Below are 23,275 nucleotides of genomic sequence, written 5' to 3' on the forward strand. Positions count from 1 at the left end.
CTAAAAATAAATGAATTGACAGCCACATCTGGGAGTCAATACTTGCAAAACCTATCTGACAAAGAACCGGTATCCAGGATATAGAAAGAAAGAACTACAAGTCTATTAATAAGGTTACCCAACACTTCTGTGGGTTCTCTCTTCATGGCAGGAAGTTTAAGTGCAGTGGATGAACAAATTTCCAGTCCTTCTAGACTTGTAATTCCATGGTAATTCGAAGAACAGAATCACTTTTAGTTGGTAACAGGACTACAAGTTACTTCATAAAAGATTCTTGTGGTGTAGCTACTTCTCTTTTTCTTTCTCCTGCCTCCCCCTTATCCCCATAAGGCTGCTGTCCTAAGGAGGACAATTTTCCTTAGCCAATGAGAACAAATAGTTTTAGAGTTTAACTGTGTTGCCTGATGAGGTGATTTCTGACAGTTTAGAGAAACCCCTGAAGGATGAGGCCTCTGGAATAATTACCCAGTCTAAGATATCCATAAGAATATGAGAAAGTCTTACTGCCAATAGGGGAGAAAAGTTTTCTTCAACCCTCTTAAGGTTCCTAGCTGGGTCTGAAAAGCAAACTGACAAAGACAGATTAACAGGAGAAAAGCATACAAATTTATTTAATATAAGTTTTATAAGATTCTTCATAAGGAAATGAAGACTGAAAGACAGACTTGTATTTATGCAAGGTTTGATGAAGAGTGGATAGACATGAAGGAATATGAACAGATTAAGGAGTAGGAGGTAATTGTAGTAAACTAGGGGAAATTTAATAAGGCCCATTTCTTAGGATTCTTCTTGACATCCCTTTGTCTTTGGAGATAGGATGTTCCTTTCCTCCTGGAATAGGGAGGGCGCCTCTCACATGAGGATATTAGGGCCTGGGGCGCCTAGGTGGCTCAGTTGTTGGGCATCTGCCTTAGGCTCAGGTCCTGATCCCAGGGTCCTGGGATTGAGCCCCGCATCAGGCTCCCTGCTCCACAGGAAGCCTGCCTCTCCCTCTCCCACTCCCCCTGCTTGTGTTCCCTCTCTTGCTGTGTCTCTCTCTGTCAAATAAATAAATACAATCTTAAAAAAAAGGATGTTATACGGGGCGCCTGGGTGGCTCAGTTGGTTAAGCGGCTGCCTTCGGCTCAGGTCATGATCCTGGAGTCCCGGGATCGAGTCCCGCATCGGGCTCCCTGCTCGGCGGGGAGTCTGCTTCTCCCTCTGACCCTCCCTCCTCTCATGCTCTCTCTCTCATTCTCTCTCTGAAATAAATAAATAAAATCTTTAAAAAAAAAAAAAAAAAAAAAAAAAGGATGTTATGGCCTATTTTAGGGAAGAAGGGCCGGGGAGGAGGCAGTTAGAATGACCTTCCTGCTTCTGGCAGTTTCTCAAACTCCTCATCTTAAAATATTCAATATGCCAAGGTACCATGTTTGGAGGTGATATATCCTGAACCCTGACATTGCTTTTACTCATAAAATTAAGTTGTTAAGACAGAATGTTTAATGTGTTTTAAAGTATTAGTAACCCTAATTGTTTCATCTCTAGATCTCATTTGGTTTGAGGTAGTTTTTTTAATAAATTTCTATACATTTAAAATAAATTCCTTAAGGAGAATTTGAGGTGATTTACTTTATTTCAAAACTACTTTAGTCAAATAATGGGAGTTTTGCCCGGATTTCATAAGACTAATTACAGATCCATATTCCACAACATAATGTGTTCATTGCATTTTAACATTTCATTGGCCAGATTTTAGCATTTTGTGTTCTTTATTTTTAATAAGAATCCCTTATTACCTAAAAACTATTATGCCCTTAATAATTACTGCATTCCCAATTTAAAAAAAATCTATTGCAACTTCCATTTTAAGCAAACCAAATTCACTTATGATTTAAATGCTTCATCTTTTCTCTCCTGCTGCTTAGTGGGTGAAAAATGTCAAGGAAAGAGCTTCACATACTATAGTACTTGATTAAAAGATAAGGAATCAACAAGAATTTGCTTGTTTTACCATATATAAGGATCTGGACCAAGCAACAGAATAAAAGATTTAGCATCATTCCTCAAGAAGCTTACATTCCAGATGGGGGAGACTAGCTCTGTACACACAGAAAATTAATTAAAATGATAAGATAACCTGTAGTAAATCTCAAAGTGGCACAGATGTGAGTTAGAACTCAGAAGAGAGTGAAATTAATGTGATTTTGATAGAGAAGATTTTGCAAAGGAAGTATACAACTCTAAAATCTTGGAGAATGGGTAAAATTTGACCAAGTAGAGAGGAAGACATATTAGGGAAAGAGAACATATGACTAATATAAATAGAAGTAATATTCAACACATCTTATAGCTGCTTCCTTAATTTTCTCCCACTGAAACTATAAGCTTTTTGAGGCAGGGTCAATGGCTCTTCCTTGTATTTTCATCACCTACTTTGTGCCTGATAAATAGAAGGTATTAATGAATACCTTTTAAATGAATGTATTTTGAATGAATAAATACGTGAATGTATATTCTAGGAATAGTAGCATTTTAGTTTGGCTGGAATGAAATACTTGTTTCGAGGAATGATATGAGGTGTTTGAATTGTAAGGATGTTGCTTGAATGCCTAACCAAAGAGTTTGTATTTTATCCTGTAAGGGTTTTGGATTGGACACATGGCAGGATAAAAATACAGGTGTTTCTTAGAAAAGTTAAATTTTGGTTCCGGATATACAAGAGAATTTATAAACTGGACACAAGGAAACTATTTGAGGTGGCCTAATTGCTCTAGAACATGAGCATGAACAGGGAATAGGGGGACGTTTAGACAGATTTGGTTATCCTATAATAACAGCACATTGCACGTGTTAAAAGATAAATTTATGGTGGCTCCTGGGTGGCTCAGTCGTTAAGCATCTGCCTTCAGCTCAGGTCATGATCCCAGGGTCCTGGGATCGAGCCCCGCATCAGGCTCCCTGCTCCGCGGGAGGCCTGCTTCTCCCTCTGCTGCTCCCCTTGCTTGTATTCCCTCTCTCCCTGCCTCTCTCTCTGTCAAAAAATAAATAAAATCTTTAAAAAAAAAAAAAGATAAATTTATTAAAATATGTTAAGTCATGACTCTGCTACAGATAAAAAGTAAATATATAGTTTTTATCTCATCAGTGAAGAAATTTGTAAGGTGTCAGAACCAGTTCAAAAGAGAATCCAAAAACAGACACAGTCATAGATCAAAATTATGGAAATTACTTAAACTAACGAAAACAGAAAAAGACTCATAAATACAGAGAACAAACTGGTGGTTGCCAGAGATGGGGGGTGAATGAAATAGGTGAAGGGAATTAAGATGTGCAAACTTTCAGTTACAAAATAAATGTCACGGAGATAAAAAGTACAGCATAGGGAATACTTCCAGTCAGTAATATTGTAATAACATTACGTGGTAACAAATGAAAACTACACTTACCGTGGTGAGCATTGAGTAATATATAGAATTGTCAAATCACTGTGTTGTATTCCTGAAACTATAATAAAACGTATGTCAACTATAATTCAATAGCAAACATTTAAAAATAAATTTTAAAAAATTACGGAAATTAATGTTCAAATATAAACAAAACTTTTTTTTTCTCCTTTGGAGCAGGGTGGTAGAGGTATTGAGAGTGGAGAACAGTTGTTCATCCCTTCACTGAAAAGAATGTTTTTACAGGTCTGTAGATAAGAATTATTTGACATTGCTACTAGTTACCTACAATTTACAGAGTTGTGAAATAGCTCCCATAAAATGGGAATCAGATAACCTAGAAAGTTGTGTTCTAGAGTAGGTATCAGCGAATTTATGGCTATCAGCCAAATATTCCCACCCCGCCTTTTTTTGGTAAATGGTTTTATTAGAACATAGCCATTCCCATTCATTTACATATTGACTGTAGCTTCTTTCTTGCTACAGAGATGGAGTTGAATAGTTACAGAACTGACCCTACCCCAGATAATGCATAATTTTCCATTAAAACACAAATTTTTCCTACACAGGTATCTGTTTCTGACAAGAGAATCAGGGGCTTTCATATGTAGCCAATCCTATTTCCCCAAGAGGTTTAATTAAAGCTAGTTGTTTTAAAGAACAATTTGGATATTTCTTCTAACAGCAAGCCTAATAGTAAAGACCTTAGTCTTAGGCTGAATTATTAGAAACATATTATTTAGAATAAGGAAGTTGATACTGTATACCACTCTAGCATATGCATTTCAAAACAGGCTTAAGTAAACTAAAACTGACTTAGAGAAGAACTTGCAAATAAAGTAATCTGCAACTCTAGCATATGGGAAGACTTTCATGAGAAGCATCTTCAAATATTTGAAGCATAATTTGGCTTTTTCTGTAACTTTTAAGGTTAAAACTTTGGATGATGGGTAGGAGTTAGCAATCCCGATTTTAACTTAATGTAAGAAGGAATGTTCTCATCGTATAGAGGATGGAATAGTCAACCTTGGTGGATAGTGACTTTCTTCTCACTGGATGTATTCAAGCATAGGCTAGACATTCACTTTACTGAGACTTTTATAATAGAGGGATTAGAGCATATGTTGTTTGATTGAAATAAAATACCTGAAAATGTTCTTTCAATTCTGTGAGCTCTCTAGTGACAAGTAGTAAAAGGGTTTCCAGGTGTTGATGATTCACCTCAGGTTAGAGACCAGAAACTGTTGACTAACCTATATAGTTTTATATGTATTTTAATTTTTATTCCAGTAGTACTCAGCAGACTAAATGTAGAAGCATAGATAGCAAATGTTTGACTAGATAAGTTAATGATAATAGTGATAATACAGGGGCACCTGGGTGGCTCAGTCATTAAGCGTCTGCCTTCGGCTCATGTCATGATCCCAGGGTCCTGGGATTGAGTCCCGCATCGGGCTCCCTGCTCAGCGGGAAGCCTGCTTCTCCCTCTCCCACTCCCCCTGCTTCTGTTCCCTCTCTCTCTGTGTCTCTCTCTGTCTTAAATAAATAAATAAAATCTTTATTTATTGTTTTTAAACAGGTTTTTTTTTAAGATTTGATTACCAAAATTGTAATCCATCCTCTCAACTAAGTTATTGTAATATCTAAATCCTTTGTTGTCATGTCAACATTCTTCATAGTATCTTTACCAGAAATAGATTCCATCTCAAGGAACCACTTTCTTTGCTCATCCATAAGAAGCAACTCCTCATGTGTTAAAGTTTTATCTTAAGATTGCAGCAATTCCTTTGTGTCTTCAGGCTTTAATTCCAGTTCTCTTGCTCTTTCTACCACATCTGCAGTTACATCCTCCACTGAAGTCTTGAACACCTCTTGAACACCTCCAAGTCATCCATTAGGGTTGGAATCAACTTCTAAACTCCTGTTCCTGTTGATAATTTAACCTCTCCCTGTGAATCACAAGTGTTCTTAACAGCATGTAGGATGGTGAATCCTTTCCAGAAGGTTTTCAGTTGACTTTGCAGAGATCCATCAGAGGAATTGCTATCTAAGGCAGCTCTAGCCTTATGACATGTATTTCTTTAATAATAGGATTTGAAAGTCAAAATTACTCTTTGATCCATGGCTGCAGAATGGATGTTTTGTGAGTAGGCATGAAAACAACTCATTGTACATCTCCTTCACAGCTCCTGAGTGACCAGGTTCACTGTTGATGAGCAATAATATTTTGACAGGCTACTTTTTTTTTCTAAGCAACAGGTCTCAACAGTAGGCTCAAAGTATTCAGTAAACTATGTAAACAGATAGGCTGTCATCCAGGCTTTGTTGTTGTATTTATAAAGCACAAGCAGAGTATATTTAGCATAATTCTTAAGGGCCCAAGGGTTTTCATAATGGCAAATGAGCATTGGCTTCAGCTGAAAGTCATCAGCTGCATTGGCCCCCAACAAGAGAGTCAGCCTGTCCTATGAAGCTTTGAAGTCAGGCATTGATATCTCTTCTTCTTTAGCTATGAAAGTCCTAGATGGCATCATCTTCTAATAGAAGGCTGTTTCATTTACATTGAGAATCTGTTGTTTAGTGTGGCCACCTTCATTAATTATCTTAGCCAAATCTTCTGGATAACTTGCTGCAGCCTCTACATCAGCACTTGCTGCTTCATCTTGCACTTTTATGTTACAGAGATGGCTTCTTTCCTTAAACTTTATGAACCAGCTTCTCTAACTTAATACTTTTCTTCTGCAGCTTTCTTTACTCTCTCAGCCTTCATAGAATTGAGGAGAGTTATGGCCTTGCTCTAGATTAGGCTTTGCCTTAAGGGAATGTTGTAGTTTGTAGTAGTTTGATCTTCTATCCAGACCACCAAAACTTTCTCCCTATCAGCATTAAGGCTGTTTGGCTTTCTTACCATTCATGTGTTCACTGGAATAGCACTTTTAATTTCCTTCAAGAACTTTTCCTTTGTATTCATGGACTTGGCTGTTTGGTGCAAGTGGATTAGCTTTCTTTGTATCTCCACATTTGACATGCCCTCCTCACTAAGCTTAATCATTTCTAGCTTTTGATTTAAAGAGAGAGACGTGTCATTCTTCCTTTCACCTAAACTTTTAGAGGCCACTGTTGGGTTATTAACTGGCCTAATTTGAATATTGTTGTGTCTCAGAGAATAAGGAGGCTCAAGGAGAGGAAGAGAGATGGGGGAACGGCTGATCAGTGGAGCAGTTAGAACACACACAACATTTATCAAATAAATTTACCATCCTATATGGGCACAGTTCGTGGTGCCCCAAAGCAATTATAATAGTAACATCAGAGATCATTGATCACAGATCACCACAACAGATACAGTAATAATAAAGAAGTTTGAAATATTGCAAGAATTTTTACCAAAATTCTCAAAAAAAGTACCAAAATGTGACACAGACACAAAGTTAGCAAATGCTGTTGCAAAAATGGTGCCTATGGACTTGCTTGGCAGAAGGTTACCACAAACCTGCAATCTGTATAACGTGCAGTATCTCCAAAGTTCAATAAAACAAGGTATGTCGAAACATAAGGGTTAGCATATATCATACGTTTACTAGTGCCAGGCATTGTGCTAAGCACCTTACAGACATTTCATATGACAGAAGTGTTGTTGCTGCTGCTGTTGTTGCTGTTAGTGTTTTTCCATTTGACAACTGAGGAACCTGAAGCCTCAGAGATTATGTAATTTATCCAGTGTTTCATAGCTGGTAAATGGTAAGGATAGAAGAATTGAAGTAGTGATGAGATAATGGTTAAAGTAATAGATTTTGTGGGCTAGTTTTCAAAGGAAGGAAGTGAGGCCATGAGTAAACTTTGGGACTGGGGGAGGAAAAAATGTCAAGATATTGAATATCTTGAGACAGAAGAACAAGTGCAATAAGGAGCAATGGTGTTATAAGAATAGGTCATGTCAGAGTTGAGTATTGGACTTAAAAATGGGCAGGAGTCAAGTGGTTTCCAGTACTTACAGCATCCTTTTGGCAATAGATTAGTTGATGGTGATGGGAGGATTGTTGGGGGTCATGAGTGTTAAAAAGACATAAAAGTGGCTATGGATCAGTGTTGAAGCTCTCTAAGAGATGATTCATTCATGAAGTAGCCTGTGAAGGGGCTGTGCTTACTGGTATTTGGTGGGTATTCAGAAAATCTTTGAATCTTAATTCTGTGATCTAGGAAGGAAATATAACCAGGGTAATAAGCCATCAGCTACCTGCAGAGTGAGCTTCTGAGTTTGGAACAAAGGTAAAATAAATTATTTTATGGAAGGAAACTCTCATCGTCAAGTATCAGGCAGTAGGCAAGTATAATTTCCTGCTTCTGTTAAAAGGCCAGAGAAAGATGATGCAGAGGTTACTTGGCAGGGGAAAAACTTCATTGTTTCTATTGTCTCCATAAAACTTGCTAATTATACTTCTGGTGGTACTCAGTGCTCTTTGGGAAAATTGTTTAAGTCAGTTTGTTCTTCTGGAAACTTACTTCAGGAGAAAAGAGTATATTAAATAATGGCTAGAGATTAGACACCATCTCAGGAAAAAAAAAATGACAAAAGAGGTGACCACAGACTGGGCATTACATGACTATAAGATATCGCTGTCAATTGTGGGGGCCATACCAAGAACTGAGAGATGGCAGAATAAATGAAGCAGGAACAGCAGAATGTTGGCAGTTGTTAAAGCTGGGTGAAAGGTAGATGCCTGGGTGGCTCAGTTGGTTAAGTTCTGCCTTCAGCTCAGGTCATGGTCCCACCGTCCTGGGATTGAGCCCCCCATCTGCCTCCCTGCTCAGTGGGGAGCCTGCTCCTCCCCGCTTGAGCTCTCTCTCATTCTCTCTCATTCTCTCAAATAAATAAAACCTTTTTCTAAAAAAAGCTGGGTGAAAGGTATAGGAAGGTTCATTATACTGTTTTCTTTTTCTGTTTTTGTTTATATTTGAAAATTCCCAAAATAAAAAGCTTAACTTTTAGAAGATGTTCCAGTACAGAATGTTTCAGTTCAAAAAGTATTGCATACCTAACTATATGCCTACTACTGTATTGTATTTTGTTAGTCTTAATTATATTCTTCAAAATGCAAGGGATTGAGAAGAGGTGGTAGTCGTTTACAAGATGTGAAAGCTAGCATTAAAGGGAAAAGGAGTGGCTTCTAAGTATCAGAACTCTGCTGAAAATCTTAGGACTACATAATACCATTTCCACAAAAGCCAAAGAGAAATGACATTTCTTTATCTCCTGTTCTTCTAATGTTGGTTAGCACCTCACATAGCAGGCTTCTTTTTATTCACAAAAGAAAGGGTTCAAAGGCACACTGGTAACTTTGCAGGAAGACTTTCAGAGGATTGTATTTAGCAAGCAAGTTTCTAACTTCACACATTCAGAAAAACTGCTCATTTAGGAAGAAGATGGGCTTAGAGTATGCTTACTTACAAACTTCAGAAAAAGTTTACTTTCAAGAAATCCCTTATAGCATTTTGAAAGTAGGGACTCTCTTAATGGAAACCTATAAAAACCTAAAAGAAAGTCATTCTCATTGCATATTTGCAATTATTTAAATACTGGATATATTAAAATGTTTTTTAATGGTTTTCATCATAGTTCTTCTTTTTATACCCAAAAATTCTTCCTTTATTGATCTATACCGTACACCTTCCTACTCGATATCTTTTCATTGGCTGATGCAGGACTTGAGAGAAAAGTTCAGAGAAAAATTAGTGAAACTGAAATATTAAGATGGTAAAATTTCCCTCTGCTACTGATAATTAAAGAAGATTGGGAAATTTAAACTGCTAAGATTACCATGTTTTACTAATTTAATTGTACATAGGTAGTTTCTTAAAGATTGGGCTGATTGTCTTGGCAGCATGCATTTGATGGATGACTGTCATTATCTTCTCAAACCTGCCTGACACTTTAAGTATAGAAAATGATAATTAAATTTTCAAGAGACCATGTTGAGATTGTAAGATTTGGGGCTTGTAAAAGAACAAGCCTAACAGTTGGGTAGTGGTGGTTGGTGTGTTTTTATTGACCTGGGGGAAGGAATGGAAACATCTCAGGTTTTCTTTTACTTTGTTTCCCCGTTCAGTCCCCCTCCCCCTCAATTAATGTATTGTCCAAAGTGTTGGTAATGACTTGGAACTATTCAGGTTGCACAAAGCATTTAATGAAATCTTGCCTTAGACAAAACACTAGAGAGGATCATAATTAATGTCTCATTTTCTGCCAGTTGCTATTGATTACTCATTCAAGATCCCTTTGTTCTCAGAATGATAACAACTGTAGTTTGCATCACTATCTAATGAGATTCTCAGGATAGAATTCTTTAACAACATGCTGATAATTGCTAACATATCCCTAGAATTTCAATGAAAATGAATTTGCATCATAATACAATTATTTCACAAATATCGGTGTTTTCCAAATTCAAAATTTATTACAGTCTGTTTTTTAATTATTTGTAAAAAATTAACAGAAGACTGATACAGTATGAAAGCCCTACATTTATATTTTGCCCTAGTTCCTTTTATCCTCTGAGTTTTTTATTTGATTGTGAGAGGCTTCTTTGTCACTCTCTAGTTTCCCTGTCATAATCCCTGAAACTTCAAGTGGACTTACAGCTAAACTGTACTGTGATGTTTCTCGGGTTAAAAAAAAAACAAAACAGTTACAAATACGGCAATACTACACTGATTTTGCTCTTAGAACAATTTTGTTTCTTCATCCCTCAGTGACAAACATATGATACAGTAAAGAACTCAACTGAGAAATTTTAACAGTTTGCGTCCTCTATTTTATCATGATTGTGTTTTATACTTTTTTACCTCTTTAATTAGTATACCCCCCTTTTAAAAAGACAAATCTGGGAACAGCTGCTTGCCTTTATATATTAAAACTGCATACCATTTCAGGGCTGTAACATAGGCATGAAATTAAAGAACTGTGTAGAAAGTACACAGCAGAGATTCCATTAAGTCCGTGTTAAACATTTTAAATTTTTTGCAACGTGTGACTATAACATTAGTTACTGTGCATCTTATTTTTCTAGAAAACAAATCACTGATGAGTTACAGTTTTTGACATAGGGTTAATTAGGTCCTTATTTAATCTGAAGTTATGAATGGATATCAAAGTATATTTAGTACTGTTTGGGGGCCAAGCCATTTAATGGTAAAAAGCAGTTCTGAGGAAGCATGTTTATGTTTATCAAGATTTCAAACATTTTCCATTTTAAGGGTAAAGAATATCCAAATTACTGCAGTGTGGTTCTGAATCCTCTGGGCTACTGAGCCCCACCATTCTTATATAGGATATTCTTCTGCATTTCCTATTAAATCACATTTAGAGTACCTTCCAAGATACTTAAGAAGTTACATCAATAAATGATGTTGGCCAAGCTCACTACTTTATTCCTCTCCTTTACTTTTTAGTCAGTATCATCATGAAGATTTACACTGAATAGTCTTTTTCAAGTTCACACTTCAGAGTCGGTTTTTCAAGCACTTGAAGAGGGAGAGAGAACTGTGAAAATATATATCTATATTACATAGGCTACTAAAATTCCATATGAAATGGGGATTTTTATTTACAGGCTAAAGGTTTGTCATACATAATTTAAAATGAAACTTTAGAAAATAATAAATATAAAAAATAAAATGAAACTTACTGTAGTTTTTATTACAATAATCTAGGCTATATTAGTGTTCCAGGGAGGAACCTTCATTGATTATTCTTCAGTAATTAGATATATTTTTCACAGTTGAAGTTCTAGATGACTATTAAAAAGATTCTTTTCTAAGCCTGTGTTAAGAAATTTAGCACTCTGTCATTTCAGAAAACTAATTCTGCCTTGAATAAGACAGCTCAGCAGAATAAAACTGCTTTGCCTAGTTCTGTATCCTCAGGGATTGTGTATTCTTTTTGCCTGAGATACCTCCAGGACAAGATCAGTAGTAATCAATAATGCTTCTCATTTGTTTTTAAGCAGGCAGGAAAATCAATAATATGAGGGGATATGTAATTTTATTTTAGGGGGAAAAACTAAAATAGTTTATTATTTGTGCTTTAGTGTTACCAAAATGTTTGAAGAATCAAATAAAAGAAATATACATATTTTTATTAGTGATAGAATATCAAGGTGTTAGGCTTCATATAGTTTAGCCCTTGATTTTTTAGTCATTTTCCATTAGTTTCATGGGTATTATTTCCTAGATTATCAAATCCTTGTGGAGAAAACATTGTCTTAAACTTCTTTTGTATTTCTTATAGTACTGAACAATTCATTTTAATTAACAGGATAAAATATCATCTTGTGTTCTTAAAAAGAAACAATTTCTCCTACATTTACTTTGCCTTGTCATATAAATCATGATACAGACTGAACAGGGAGACGTGGTTATTTCTATGAATAGGGCAGCTGAGTGAAGAACATCTAGGGGGTTTTTTGGTGTTAATACTCACTGTGGAACAAAAATACAGAATGTTTCCTAACCATATCTCCGTATTTATCTATAGTAAAGAGAAAGGTTTATCAACACTAAAATTGATAACAAGTAAAGTTTTCTCCTAAAAATACTTGTTCTTCTTTTTCTTCCTTTATTTCACGCATATGTGCAAAATCTACCAGTATGTGTTGTATAGATAATACAGTTTTAGGATTGTAATCCATAAAGTCATTTATAGGTCACTTCTATTTTCTCACGTTAACAGTCTTATAAATGGCAATTAGGTATTAGGTTCCTGGACTATCGTAGAAGTCTTCTTTGTATTGAAGAAAGAGCCTCTTAAACAGACCTAGATTCAAAGTAGGGTTCTACTACTTGTTATCTGTATAACATATAATTTATATAATAATAAGATAGCAGTAAATATTAACTGAGATGGTACATATTTAAGTATGCTAGTCAATCCTTGATATTTATTCTGATTTTCTCCCACTTTTTATTTTCAGAAATTACAAATCCACAGAAAAGGTACAAAAATAATACAGTGAATGTCCATGTACTCTTAATGAAGTTTCATCAATATTTCACCACATTTATACATACACATTCCTTTTCTTTCACTCAGTATGTGTATATGTTTGTATTCTGTATGTGAGTTTATACACACAAACACACATCTGAATCATTTTCAGAATAAGTTGGCAGTTTTCTATTTATTCTTGATCTCGATTGATATAGTTTGAATCTGTCACACTCCTCTGGATTTAGCCTCTAATTATCAACCCTCTCTCTAGGGGCCTGTCCATTCTCTTTCTGATTTCCAACATCCTTTCTTACTATAGCCATTGGGAGTTGTAACTCAGCCAGCTTGGATTCAGGGCAGACAAGGTCTCCTGACTTAGGATAGTTTCTGCCCAGGAAACAGTACATAAAATGTCATTCACCTCATTTTCATTCTTTTGTGATCCTTACAATGTGGTTATCTATGGGAAAGAAAAAAATGAAATTGAGTTTTTTATTTTCACTAGGGCCTAAAACCATGCTACTCACTTTTCCTTAACCCTTATTTACTTCTCCTAGCAACCCTATGAGCGAATTAGTAATATGCCCATTATATAAAGGGAAACTAATTCATTAATGTTAGATAATTTGCCCAGGATCATAACAGTCAGGATTTGAACTCAGGGTAGCTAATTCCAAAGCCCATGCTGTTTCTAGGACATCAAAATTTTTGTAGACATTCTGCCTACTTTTAGGAATATAAGAAATGTATTTTCCTATTTACCATTTAGATTATTTTATGCCTCTATTAGTCTTTATTATAACTATATTTGACTTCTTTGAAGAAGTAATTCAGTGGCTACATTTTACTCATCTGAAAATTTCTGTCTTTATCTTACAACTTAAACAGACAGACTTCTTCACCATCCTCCAAACTTAGTCCTTTGTCCCTCCACCAGAACATTATATAAGGTGTCAATAAACATCTTCCAAAAAGGGCCAGATAGTAAATGTCTTAAGCTTCGCTAACCGTACATTCTCCATTGCAACTGCTCACCTCTTCCCACTGTAGCATGAAAACAGCCATAGCCAATACATAAATGAATGGATGAGACTGTTCCAATAAAAGTATTTTCGAAAACAGGCCCAATTTGACCTGCAGGCCTTGATTCATTGACCCCTAGTGTAAATCATCATCTTACTTGCCCATGAGAATTTATGTGCCAGGGAAATGTAAGGAGCACCGTTAAGAGACCTGTGAATGCCCATCTCCTTTCAGGTGTTTGTTTATATTTGTAAAATGACCAATTTCTTTTGTGCCTTCCTTCTACATGAAAATCTACATGATATAACAAATACAGCAGGTGCCTCAAAGCATGCCATCCTGAAAGTAAGTTTTACACTGAGCAGGGAACGTCTTAGTAAAAGACTAGTGATGTTTAGAGGAAAATTTCAAGGTACATGACCCCTGCCCTCAAACATGTTGGTAATAATAAGTTCCATCTAGCATGCTATGAGCCATATTCTGATTGCTATTTTAAGTATGTAGAATGTGCCTAGCATGGCAAAAAAAGAAAGACAAAACAGGTGTGACAATGGAAATTTCAGTGTAATGTGTGGGAGACTTGATGATTCCTGGGTCGCACTACTCACGCAAGTAACATAATCAGGAGAGTCACTGTTAATGGTTTCTTATAGAAATAGAAATAATACATGTGTTATGTATATTTTCTCAATTTCAACATTTCTTCTGGAGGTTATTATCTTAAGGGGAACTGTTTCTCCTTTATGTCTGATAATCACACCTTCCTTTTCCAATCTCTTGAGCCTCATATCTGTTGAAATTTGTGAAATAAACACTAAATAATTATATTGATATTAGGTAGTCTTTTCATGTACACATATATATTGTCTGGTGTTTGAAATCTTTTTCCTCACTTCTCTTTATTAAGGAAGATACCAACTCTGTTCAAAGAAGAATTTACCTTTTGATGAGTCTGAAAAAATTTTCTTGATTATAAGCATTTCTGAAGATTGTAATGATTATTGAATAGGCTTTTTTAAAAAAACTGAAATATCAAATGAAAATAAAGACAGGATACCAAAACATTAGATGCAATGAAAGCAGTGATCAGAGGAAAATTTATAGTTGTAAATGCCTGCATTAGAAAAGATCTCAAATCAGTAACCTAACTTTATACCATAAGAACCTAAAAAAAGAAGAGCAGACTAAACTGAAAGCCAGCAGAAGGAAGGAAATAATAAAGATTAGAGCAGAAATTTTTAAAAATAGAGAATAAAAAAACAACAGAATCAACAAAATCAAAAGTTGGTTCTTTGAAAAGATCAAAAATTGCCAAACCTTTAGTTAGATTGACTAAGAAAAAAAGAGTCAAATCACTAATCAGAAATTAAAATAGGGAATATTACTACCAACCTTACAAAAATAAAAAGGATTATAAAGGAATGCTATGAATAATTGTATGCTAACAAATTAGACAACCCAGATGAAATGGACAAAGTCCTGGAAATATACACCCTATGAAAACTAACTCAGGAAGAGATAGAAAATCTAAACAGAGCTAAAACAAGAGATTGAATCAGTAATAAAAATTCTTTCAAAAAAGAGAAGCCTAGGACCAAATGACTAACGAATTCTACCAGTCATTTAAAGAATTAACACCAGTCCTTCTTAAACACTCATTCTGGGAGGCCAGCATTACCCTGATACAAGCCAAACAGAGATATCCCAGGAAAAAGGAAACTACAGGTCTATATCTTTTTTGTATATTAATGTAAAAATCCTTTACAAAATAGTAGCAAGCTAAATCCAGCAGCATATTAAAAGGAATATACACCATGACCCAAATAGGTTTTATCTCAAGAATGTAAGAGTAGGGGCACCTGGGTGGCTCAGTCGTTAAGCGTCTGCCTTCGGCTCAGGTCATGATCCCAGGGTCCTGGGATCCAGCCCCGCATAAGGCTCCCTGCTCAGCGGGAAGTCTTCTTCTTCCTCTCCCCCTACTTGTGTTCCCTCTTTCGCTCTCTCTCTGTCAAATAAATAAATAAAATCCTTAAAAAAAAAAAAGAATGCAAGAGTAGTTCAACATATGAGAAGTGATCATTGTAATTTATTAATAGAATGAAGGGGGGGAATCATTTGATCATTTCAATCAGTGCAGAAAAAGCATCTGAAAAAATCCAACACCCTTTCATGATAAAAACACTTAACAAATTAGGACTAGGAGGGAACTTTCTCTACTCGATGAAGGTCATTTATGAAAAACCTATAGCTGATATCATGCTCAATGGTAAAAGCATGAAAGCCTTTCCCACTAAGATTGTGAACAAGGTGGGTCATCTGGCTGTCTCAGTCAGTAGAACATGTGACTCTTGTTCTCAGAGTTATAACTTTGAGCCCCATGTTGGGTGTAGAGCTTACTTTAAAAAAAAAAAAAAGGTGGGGGGCACCTGGATGGCTCAGTCGTTAAGCATCTGCCTTCGGCTCAGGTCATGATCCCAGGGTCCTGGGACCAAGCCCCCCATCGGGCTCCCTGCTCCACGGGAAGCCTGCTTCTCCCTCTCCCACTCTCCCGCTTGTGTTCCCTCTCTCGCTGTGTCTCTCTCTGTCAAATAAATACATAAAATCTTTAAAAAAAAAAAAAAAAGATTGAGAATAAGACAAGGATGTCTAGGGATGCCTGGGTGGCTCAGTTGGTTAAGCGTCTGCCTTCAGCTCAGGTCATGACCCCAGGGTCCTGGGATCAAATCCCACATTGGGCTCCTTGCTCAGTGGGAGCCTGCTTCTCCCTCTGCATACCACTCCCCCTGCTTATGCTCTCTCTCACAAATAAATAAAATCTTAAAAAAAAAAGCCAAGGATGTCTACTTTCACCACTTACATTGAACATTTTACTAGAAGTTCTTTTTTTAGAGAGAGAGAGAGAGCACGAGCAGTGGAAGAGGGGCAGAGAGAGAGAATCTTAAGTAGGCTCCATTCCCAGCTCAGAGCATGACATGGCACTCAATCTCACAACCCTGAGATCATGACCTAAGCCAAAATCAAGAGTCAGATGCTTAACCAACTGAGCCACCCAAGTGTCCTGAACATTTTACTAGAAGTTCTAACCAGAGCAATTAGGCAAGAAAAAGAAATAAAGGCATCTAAATTGGAATGAAAGAAGTAAAACTTTTCCTATTTGCAGATAGTGTGATCTTACATATACAGAATCCACAATAAAACTATTTGAGCTAAGGGCAGCTGGGTCACTCAGTCAGTTGGGTGTCTGCCTTCGACTCGGGTCATGATCCCAGGGTCCTGGGATCGAGTCCCACATCAGGCTCCCTGCTTGGCAGGGAGTCTGCTTCTCCCTCTACCCCTCCGCCCTGCTTGTGATCTCTCTCTCTCTCGTGTGCTCTCTCTCTCTCAAATAAATAAATTAAATCTTTAAAAAAAACTTTGAGCTAATAAATGAATTTGCCATAGTTGCAAAATTGAAGATTAACACACAAAAACTAGTTGTATTCTATACACTAATAATGAACAAACCAAAAATAGAATTAAGTCACCAACTCCATTTAGCATCCAAAAAGAATAAGATACCTAGGAATAAATTTAACTACAAAGTATAAGACTTATATACAGGAAACTACAAAGCATTGCTGAAAGAAATTAAAGAATACCTAAATAAATGGGAACATATTCAGTGTTCATCAGGCAGAAGACTTAATGTTGTTAAGATGACAAAACTCCTCATAGTGCAGTCCCTATCAAAATTCCAGTGGTATCTTTTTACATAAATGGAAAAGCTGATTCTCAAAGTTATGTGCAATTTCAAAGAACCCCAAATAGCCAAAACAATATTGAAAAAGAAAAGTAAAGTTGGAGTACACACTCTTTTCAATTTCAAAACTTAATACAAAGCTACACTATGGAGCTGGCATAAGGTAGACATACAGAGAAATGGGATAGAATTGAGAGTCCAGAAATAAACCCAAGTATCCATGAGCAATTGGTTTTCAGCAAAGGGTACCAAGACCACTGAATAAAGAAATACTATTCTTTTCAACAAATGGTGCTAACATAACTGGATATCCACATTCAAACAAATGAACTTGGCCCCCTACCTTCTACCATAAACAAAAATTAACTCAAAGTGCATCAGTGATCTGGGTATGAGCTAAAACTACATACTCTTAGAAGAAAATATAGGGATAAATTTTCATTACCTTGACTTAGGCAGTGGATGCTTAGATACGACATCAAAAGCACAACAGAGAAAAGAAAAAATAAGGTAAATTAGACTTCATCAAAATTAAAAACTTGTGTTTATCCAGGGACATTAAGAAGTGAAAAGACAGGGGGTGCCTTGGGTGGCTCAGTCGGTTAAGCGGCTGCCTTTGGCTCAGGTCATGATCCCAGGGTCCTGAGATTGAGCCCCACATCGGGCTCCCTGCTCCGCAGGGAGTCTGCTTCTCCCTCTCCTGCTCCCCTGCTTGTATGTGTGCTCTCTCTCTCTCTCAAATAAATAAATAAAATCTATAAAAAAAAAAAAGTGAAAGACAACCTACAAAATGGGACATGCAAATCATATGTCTGATAAATGTCTAGTATTCAAAACATAATGTATAAGAATTCTTACGGTATAATAGTAGAAACACAACCCAATTCAAAAATGGAATGGTCAAAGGACTTGAATTGATATTTTTCTAAAAAAGAAATACAAAGGCTATCAAGCCCATGAAGGAATACTCAACATCATTAATCATTAGGGAAATGCAAATCAAACCACAGTAAGATACTACTTGATACCCACAAGGATGGCTATAATTTAAAAAAAAACAAGTAACAGGTGTTGGTAAGGATGTAGTTAGAATCCTCATCTGTTGCTGGTGGGAATGTAAAATGGCACAACCATTGTGGGAAACAGTTTGGAAGTTCCTCAAAAAGTTAAACATAGAACTGCCACATGACCCAGCAATTCTACTTCTAAGTATTACCCAAAAGAATTGAAAACAGGTACTCAGGCAAATACCCATACACAGATGTTCATAGCAACACTATGCACAATAGTCCAAAGCTTGAAACAACCAAAATGTCCCATCAATGAATGAATGGATAAACTGTAGTGTATCTATACAATGGAATATTATTCAGCCCTAATAAGGAATGAAGTACTGATACAAACTACAACGAGGATGCACTTCAAAAAAATGTGAAGTGGAAGGTCACATATGGTTCCAAATTATATGAAATATTCAGAACAGGTAAATTCATAGAGATAGGAGATTAGTTGTTACAAAGGCTAGAGGAGGGGAACAATGGAAGTTACTGTTTAATGGCTATAGGGTTTCCTTTGGAGGTGATAAAAATGTTCTGTAACTAGATGGTGATGGTCATATAACATTGTGAGTGCACCAAATGTCACTGATTGGAAACTTTGAAATGGTTAATTGTATGCTATGTGAATTCCAACTCAATTTTTTAAAGCTAAAACATAACAAAAATTACTTAAAATCATTAAATATGTGATAAGCTGAAAGAGAGTTTTTCTTGATTATTAGAATGGAGGTAGGAACTGGGCTACTATGACCGCTATTACAGAGTTCTGCTGATTTTTTCTAACCAGAGCTGAGGTTTATTTCTCAGTACCTCTGTGATAATCAGTGGCTAAAAGGACAACTACTAAGAGTATGGTGATGGCAGGTATTAAATATGGGGTAGGAGGATAGTCTATGTATCAAAGGGATCATAGCTCTTTTCACATGAGAGCATCCTCTGAACTGTATCCAGCACCCTTTCCAGTTGAGGTCTTTTTCCCTTAGCTACCAGAAAGGTTGGAACCAAATTCTGCCAAATTGACTTCATTTGCTTTATGTTAGGGTCACTGGTTTAGTAGGTCAGGGCTGCTGAATCTCTGGATTTCAGTGAAGCACTTGACAAAGTCTCATGTCACTGTAGCATAGCATAGGGATCTCCTCAGTATTTTCATCCTGATGTCTTCTTTTTTTTAATCCCATTTTTTGTGCCCCAATACTAGAAAGACTAGCAAATGCATTGGTTGACAGACTCAGAATCTAAAAAAGGCAGAAATGAATGATTATGGATAAAATGTAAGAAGATGCATTTTATCGGGTAAACATTAACTGTTGTACCTGCGACCAAAAAACACAACTGAACAAGGAAACCGTTGGAGGGGACAGGATTTAATAGCAACGTATGCAGTAAAGAGTAACAGCATGTGATCACTCCTAACCTTTTAATATGAGCTAGCACAAATGGTTGTTTAAATGCAGTATTGAAAATGACTCTGCACTAATCAGGCCGCATCTGGGGCATTGTCGTCCATTCCATTTTACAAGACACTTTGACAAACTGAAAATAAATCCAGAGGTCTTATATCAGAGATGGTGAGGATTACATTTAAACCCATGCCATGTGACACAGTTGAAGAAAACAGGAATGGCTAGTCTTGACAATATTGGCAATCTTCAAACAATGAAAGCTATCCTAAAAGAAAAAAGAAAAGGAAAAAGAACAATTGACTGCCTGGTATGGTCATGAAAGCATTCAAGCAAAGACTTGGTGGCCATTTTTCAAAAATATTCTTGATGCTTAAAGGGTAGAACCACATAGTTACTAAAGTGTCTTTCAACCTTAAGATTGTATAGGTCTGAATAATTACTAGAAAGCATGAGGATAGGGAAAAAGAAAATATAGGTTTAAACCAATGGTCTAATAGAACTCAAATATTTATCAGATGCATTTAAATTCAAGGCATTGTTGAAGGTTCTAGCATCCTTTGAATAACCATCTGAATAACTCAGAAGTGATGATATTTTCAGGTTTGGGTTGGTATCTGTGGGAAGATGATAACTTGTTTCCTTGGCTTTGTTTTATAGTCTAGTCTCCTGAGACAAGATCTGGGGCTTGGAAGCCCAGCACAGCTGTCTTCTTCAGGAAAACCTGGAACACCATACTACTCATTCTCTGCCACAAGTTCCAGGAGAAGACCACTCCATGACTCTGCAGCACTTGGTAAGTGTGTTGTACAACAAATCCTATCTTACAAATGTTTCTTTTTTCTTTTTTTTTTTTAACCTCTTAGTCTTCTGGCTGCACTTTTATTTAGTAGAAATTTGGTTTCTTAGGTATGATGTTGATATTAGGGCTTATTTGCATAAAATAATGTATGTGTTAGATATTTAATAATCAATACAATATAATCTTGTTTGGTCATCATAAAAGGAACTAAATAGTGAAAAATGGGACTAGTTTTTCCTATTACAATAAAAATGTCATGGGCTAATATTAACACCTTATTTTTGACTAAGATTGATATAATGCTGAACAGTTTACAATGTGTTTTATGTGTTTTATATACTTGGTCATCTCATTGTTCCAACAGCCTTGCTGGTCAGTGGATGTAATACTAGATTTAACAGAAAATGAGGCTCAAGAGGACGCATTCAAATAATTAGTAGATGGTTTACCCAAGATAAAATTTAAGATTTTCTGACTCCACATCCAGTGTTCTTTGCATTTTAAGTTTTCTACTCCCATTTTTTTAAAAACTGAGGTAAAATCAATCATACTAAAATGTAAAAGTCAGTGATACTTAGTACATTCATAGTGCTATGCTGTCATCATTTCTGTTTCATTCCAAAGCATCACCTCAAAAGGAAACTAGGTACCTATGAAGTTTTGAACCCTCATTTTCTTTAGCTTCCTTCTTTTATGCCTTATACATAGCCTAACCAGGCCAGTCTGTTTTGCATTGCTGCTTACAGCAAGCCTCAGGTATACTCTGGCACCTTATCCAGGTAGTATATAAATGTGAGAATTTTTGGTGATTCCTTTATAGGAATCTTCCTTTACACAAGAAAATTGAAGTTGTACAGGATGTTTCTATCAAGGATAGGCCAGCTTCTGAAATAAATATAGCCCACTAAAAGAAAGTATGTCATAGTTATTTATTCCAAAAATATTTGTTGACTGCCTTCAGTTTATATATCTACCTTCTATCAAACCTAGATTTTTATGAAATAGCCCTCATCCCTGGATCTAGAGTATGCTTGAGTATATAAAAGGGTAATGATGGTCATGCTTGGCATAGAGAGCTCTGACTAGATGTGCCTACCTCTCAGCATTATGGGTGACTTAGTATGTGTAATAAAGTAAGCCCAGATGATTTAGACCAGTATAATGTTTGTTATTAAAGAAATGATAAATTGTAAAGCATCTTTTCTCCATCTTCACTTTTGTCTCCCACCAAATAAGTTAGGGTAGGAACACTCATTTGAGTCTAGATGTGTCATGTCACTAGAGAAATATCTTGTTAGTATGCTATGTGAGCACATACTATGTCAAAATGCATTATTATGGACCAATATAATATTACTAAAAGTTCAGGGAGAAAATGAGCTATTGATTCACTAGGAATTGGGGTTGAGGTATAAAAACTCAAGTTTTCCAGAAATTAAAACATATCTTCATTTTCATTTTGATTATGAGTGATAAATACTGTTGTCTCCTCCATATCTTTACAAAATCTTTACAAAATTCTATGAGGTTGTAATACTAACCTCATGTTACAGATGAGGAATCAAGACCCGGGAAGCTAAGCAACTTAGCCAAGGCTTGGTACCAAGGGAAGCCCACTCATTTCCTCTATGAATACCACTTAGTGGAGTATTATTCCATTCTTCATTGTTATTTTTCAGTCAGCCACTCTTTCTTGGCATTGCAGTTATTCATAAAATCTCAGAGTTGAAAGGACTTCAGAGATCATCTATACCCACCTCAGTATGTTCTCAAGCTACTTGGATGCTTTACGAAATCAGCATTCTGCAAAACAGCATCTAGCTATCTAATTTATAATATTTTGCCACATAATTTAATATAAACATAGTAATAATGGCTAAAATTTATTGTCACTCTCTGTCAGGCACTGCCCCGAACATTTTTCACGTATTATCTTTACTACAATAACTCTAAGAGGTGTTATCCTCTTTTTACATCTTAGATAACTGAAGCACAAAGAGGTTAAAAGTAACTTGCCCAAGTTCACACAGCTGCTGTATTTGTTGCTGCTGAAATTAGGAGCTGAAATTTGAATCCAGCCAGCTTACTCTCTTAACTGTTAGACTTTGCAACCCCTCAAAAGTGAACTATGAATCCCAAATTTATGTTTTTAAATACAACATTATGGATATAATTGTGTAGTGGTAGCCAATGATAAGATAAAAATATAAAAGAAGCATTTCCGGGTGCCTGGGTGGCTCAGTCGGTTAAGCATCTGACTCTTGATTTTGGCTCAGGTCATGATCTCAGGGTTGTGAGATCAAGCCCGGTGTCAAGCTCTATGCTGGGCATGGAGCCTGCTTAAGATTCTCTCTCACTCTCCCTCTGCCCCTCCCCCCCAATTAAAAAAAAGAAAAGAAAGAAAAGAAACATTTCTATTCACATAGGAGGTATAAACTGTCCTAAACTAAATAGAACATCTTCTGCTAGTAATTAATCCAAAATAGATTGATGAGCTCCAAACTGTTAGGAGCAGTTCAGTTAACTCTCTTGGTGTAGAGTGTGGCTTTTGCTCAAAGGATACTGTATTTATTAGTTATGAAGAGTTCTAGAAAAGCCTCACAAAGAACAAAAAATTTGCTTCTAAGTTTTATAAGTATAGAGTGTGCCAGATGTTGTTTATCTTTGGTATTTTTGTTTTAAGGAAATATAGGCTGCCTCTTGGTGTACGGACTTAGATGGTAATGAATGCTTTTCCCTCTTTTTTATTGTATAAAATTTTTCCACATGCTATTTCTAAAGATGCTTTATTAGCTTTGCAGCCTCCTAGAATATAAAATTTAAAGATGCCCAGCCCTAATTT

General features: G+C 36.1%; 1 protein-coding gene across 4 annotated transcripts in view; it reads left to right on the forward strand.

Annotated features, from left to right (window-relative positions):
• Positions 1-23,275, forward strand: part of TCF12 (transcription factor 12) — a 372,079-nt gene that overhangs the window by 268,286 nt on the left and 80,518 nt on the right. For all 4 annotated transcript variants that reach the window (XM_032417040.1, XM_032417042.1, XM_032417041.1 and 1 more), the window contains one exon: positions 20,292-20,427. In XM_032417040.1, the coding sequence (XP_032272931.1) occupies positions 20,292-20,427 (136 nt within the window). The remainder of the gene's footprint in view (positions 1-20,291; positions 20,428-23,275) is intronic.

The sequence above is a fragment of the Phoca vitulina genome, unplaced genomic scaffold, assembly GCF_004348235.1.
Source record: "Phoca vitulina isolate PV1807 unplaced genomic scaffold, GSC_HSeal_1.0 scaffold20, whole genome shotgun sequence".
Taxonomy (NCBI): domain Eukaryota; kingdom Metazoa; phylum Chordata; class Mammalia; order Carnivora; family Phocidae; genus Phoca; species Phoca vitulina.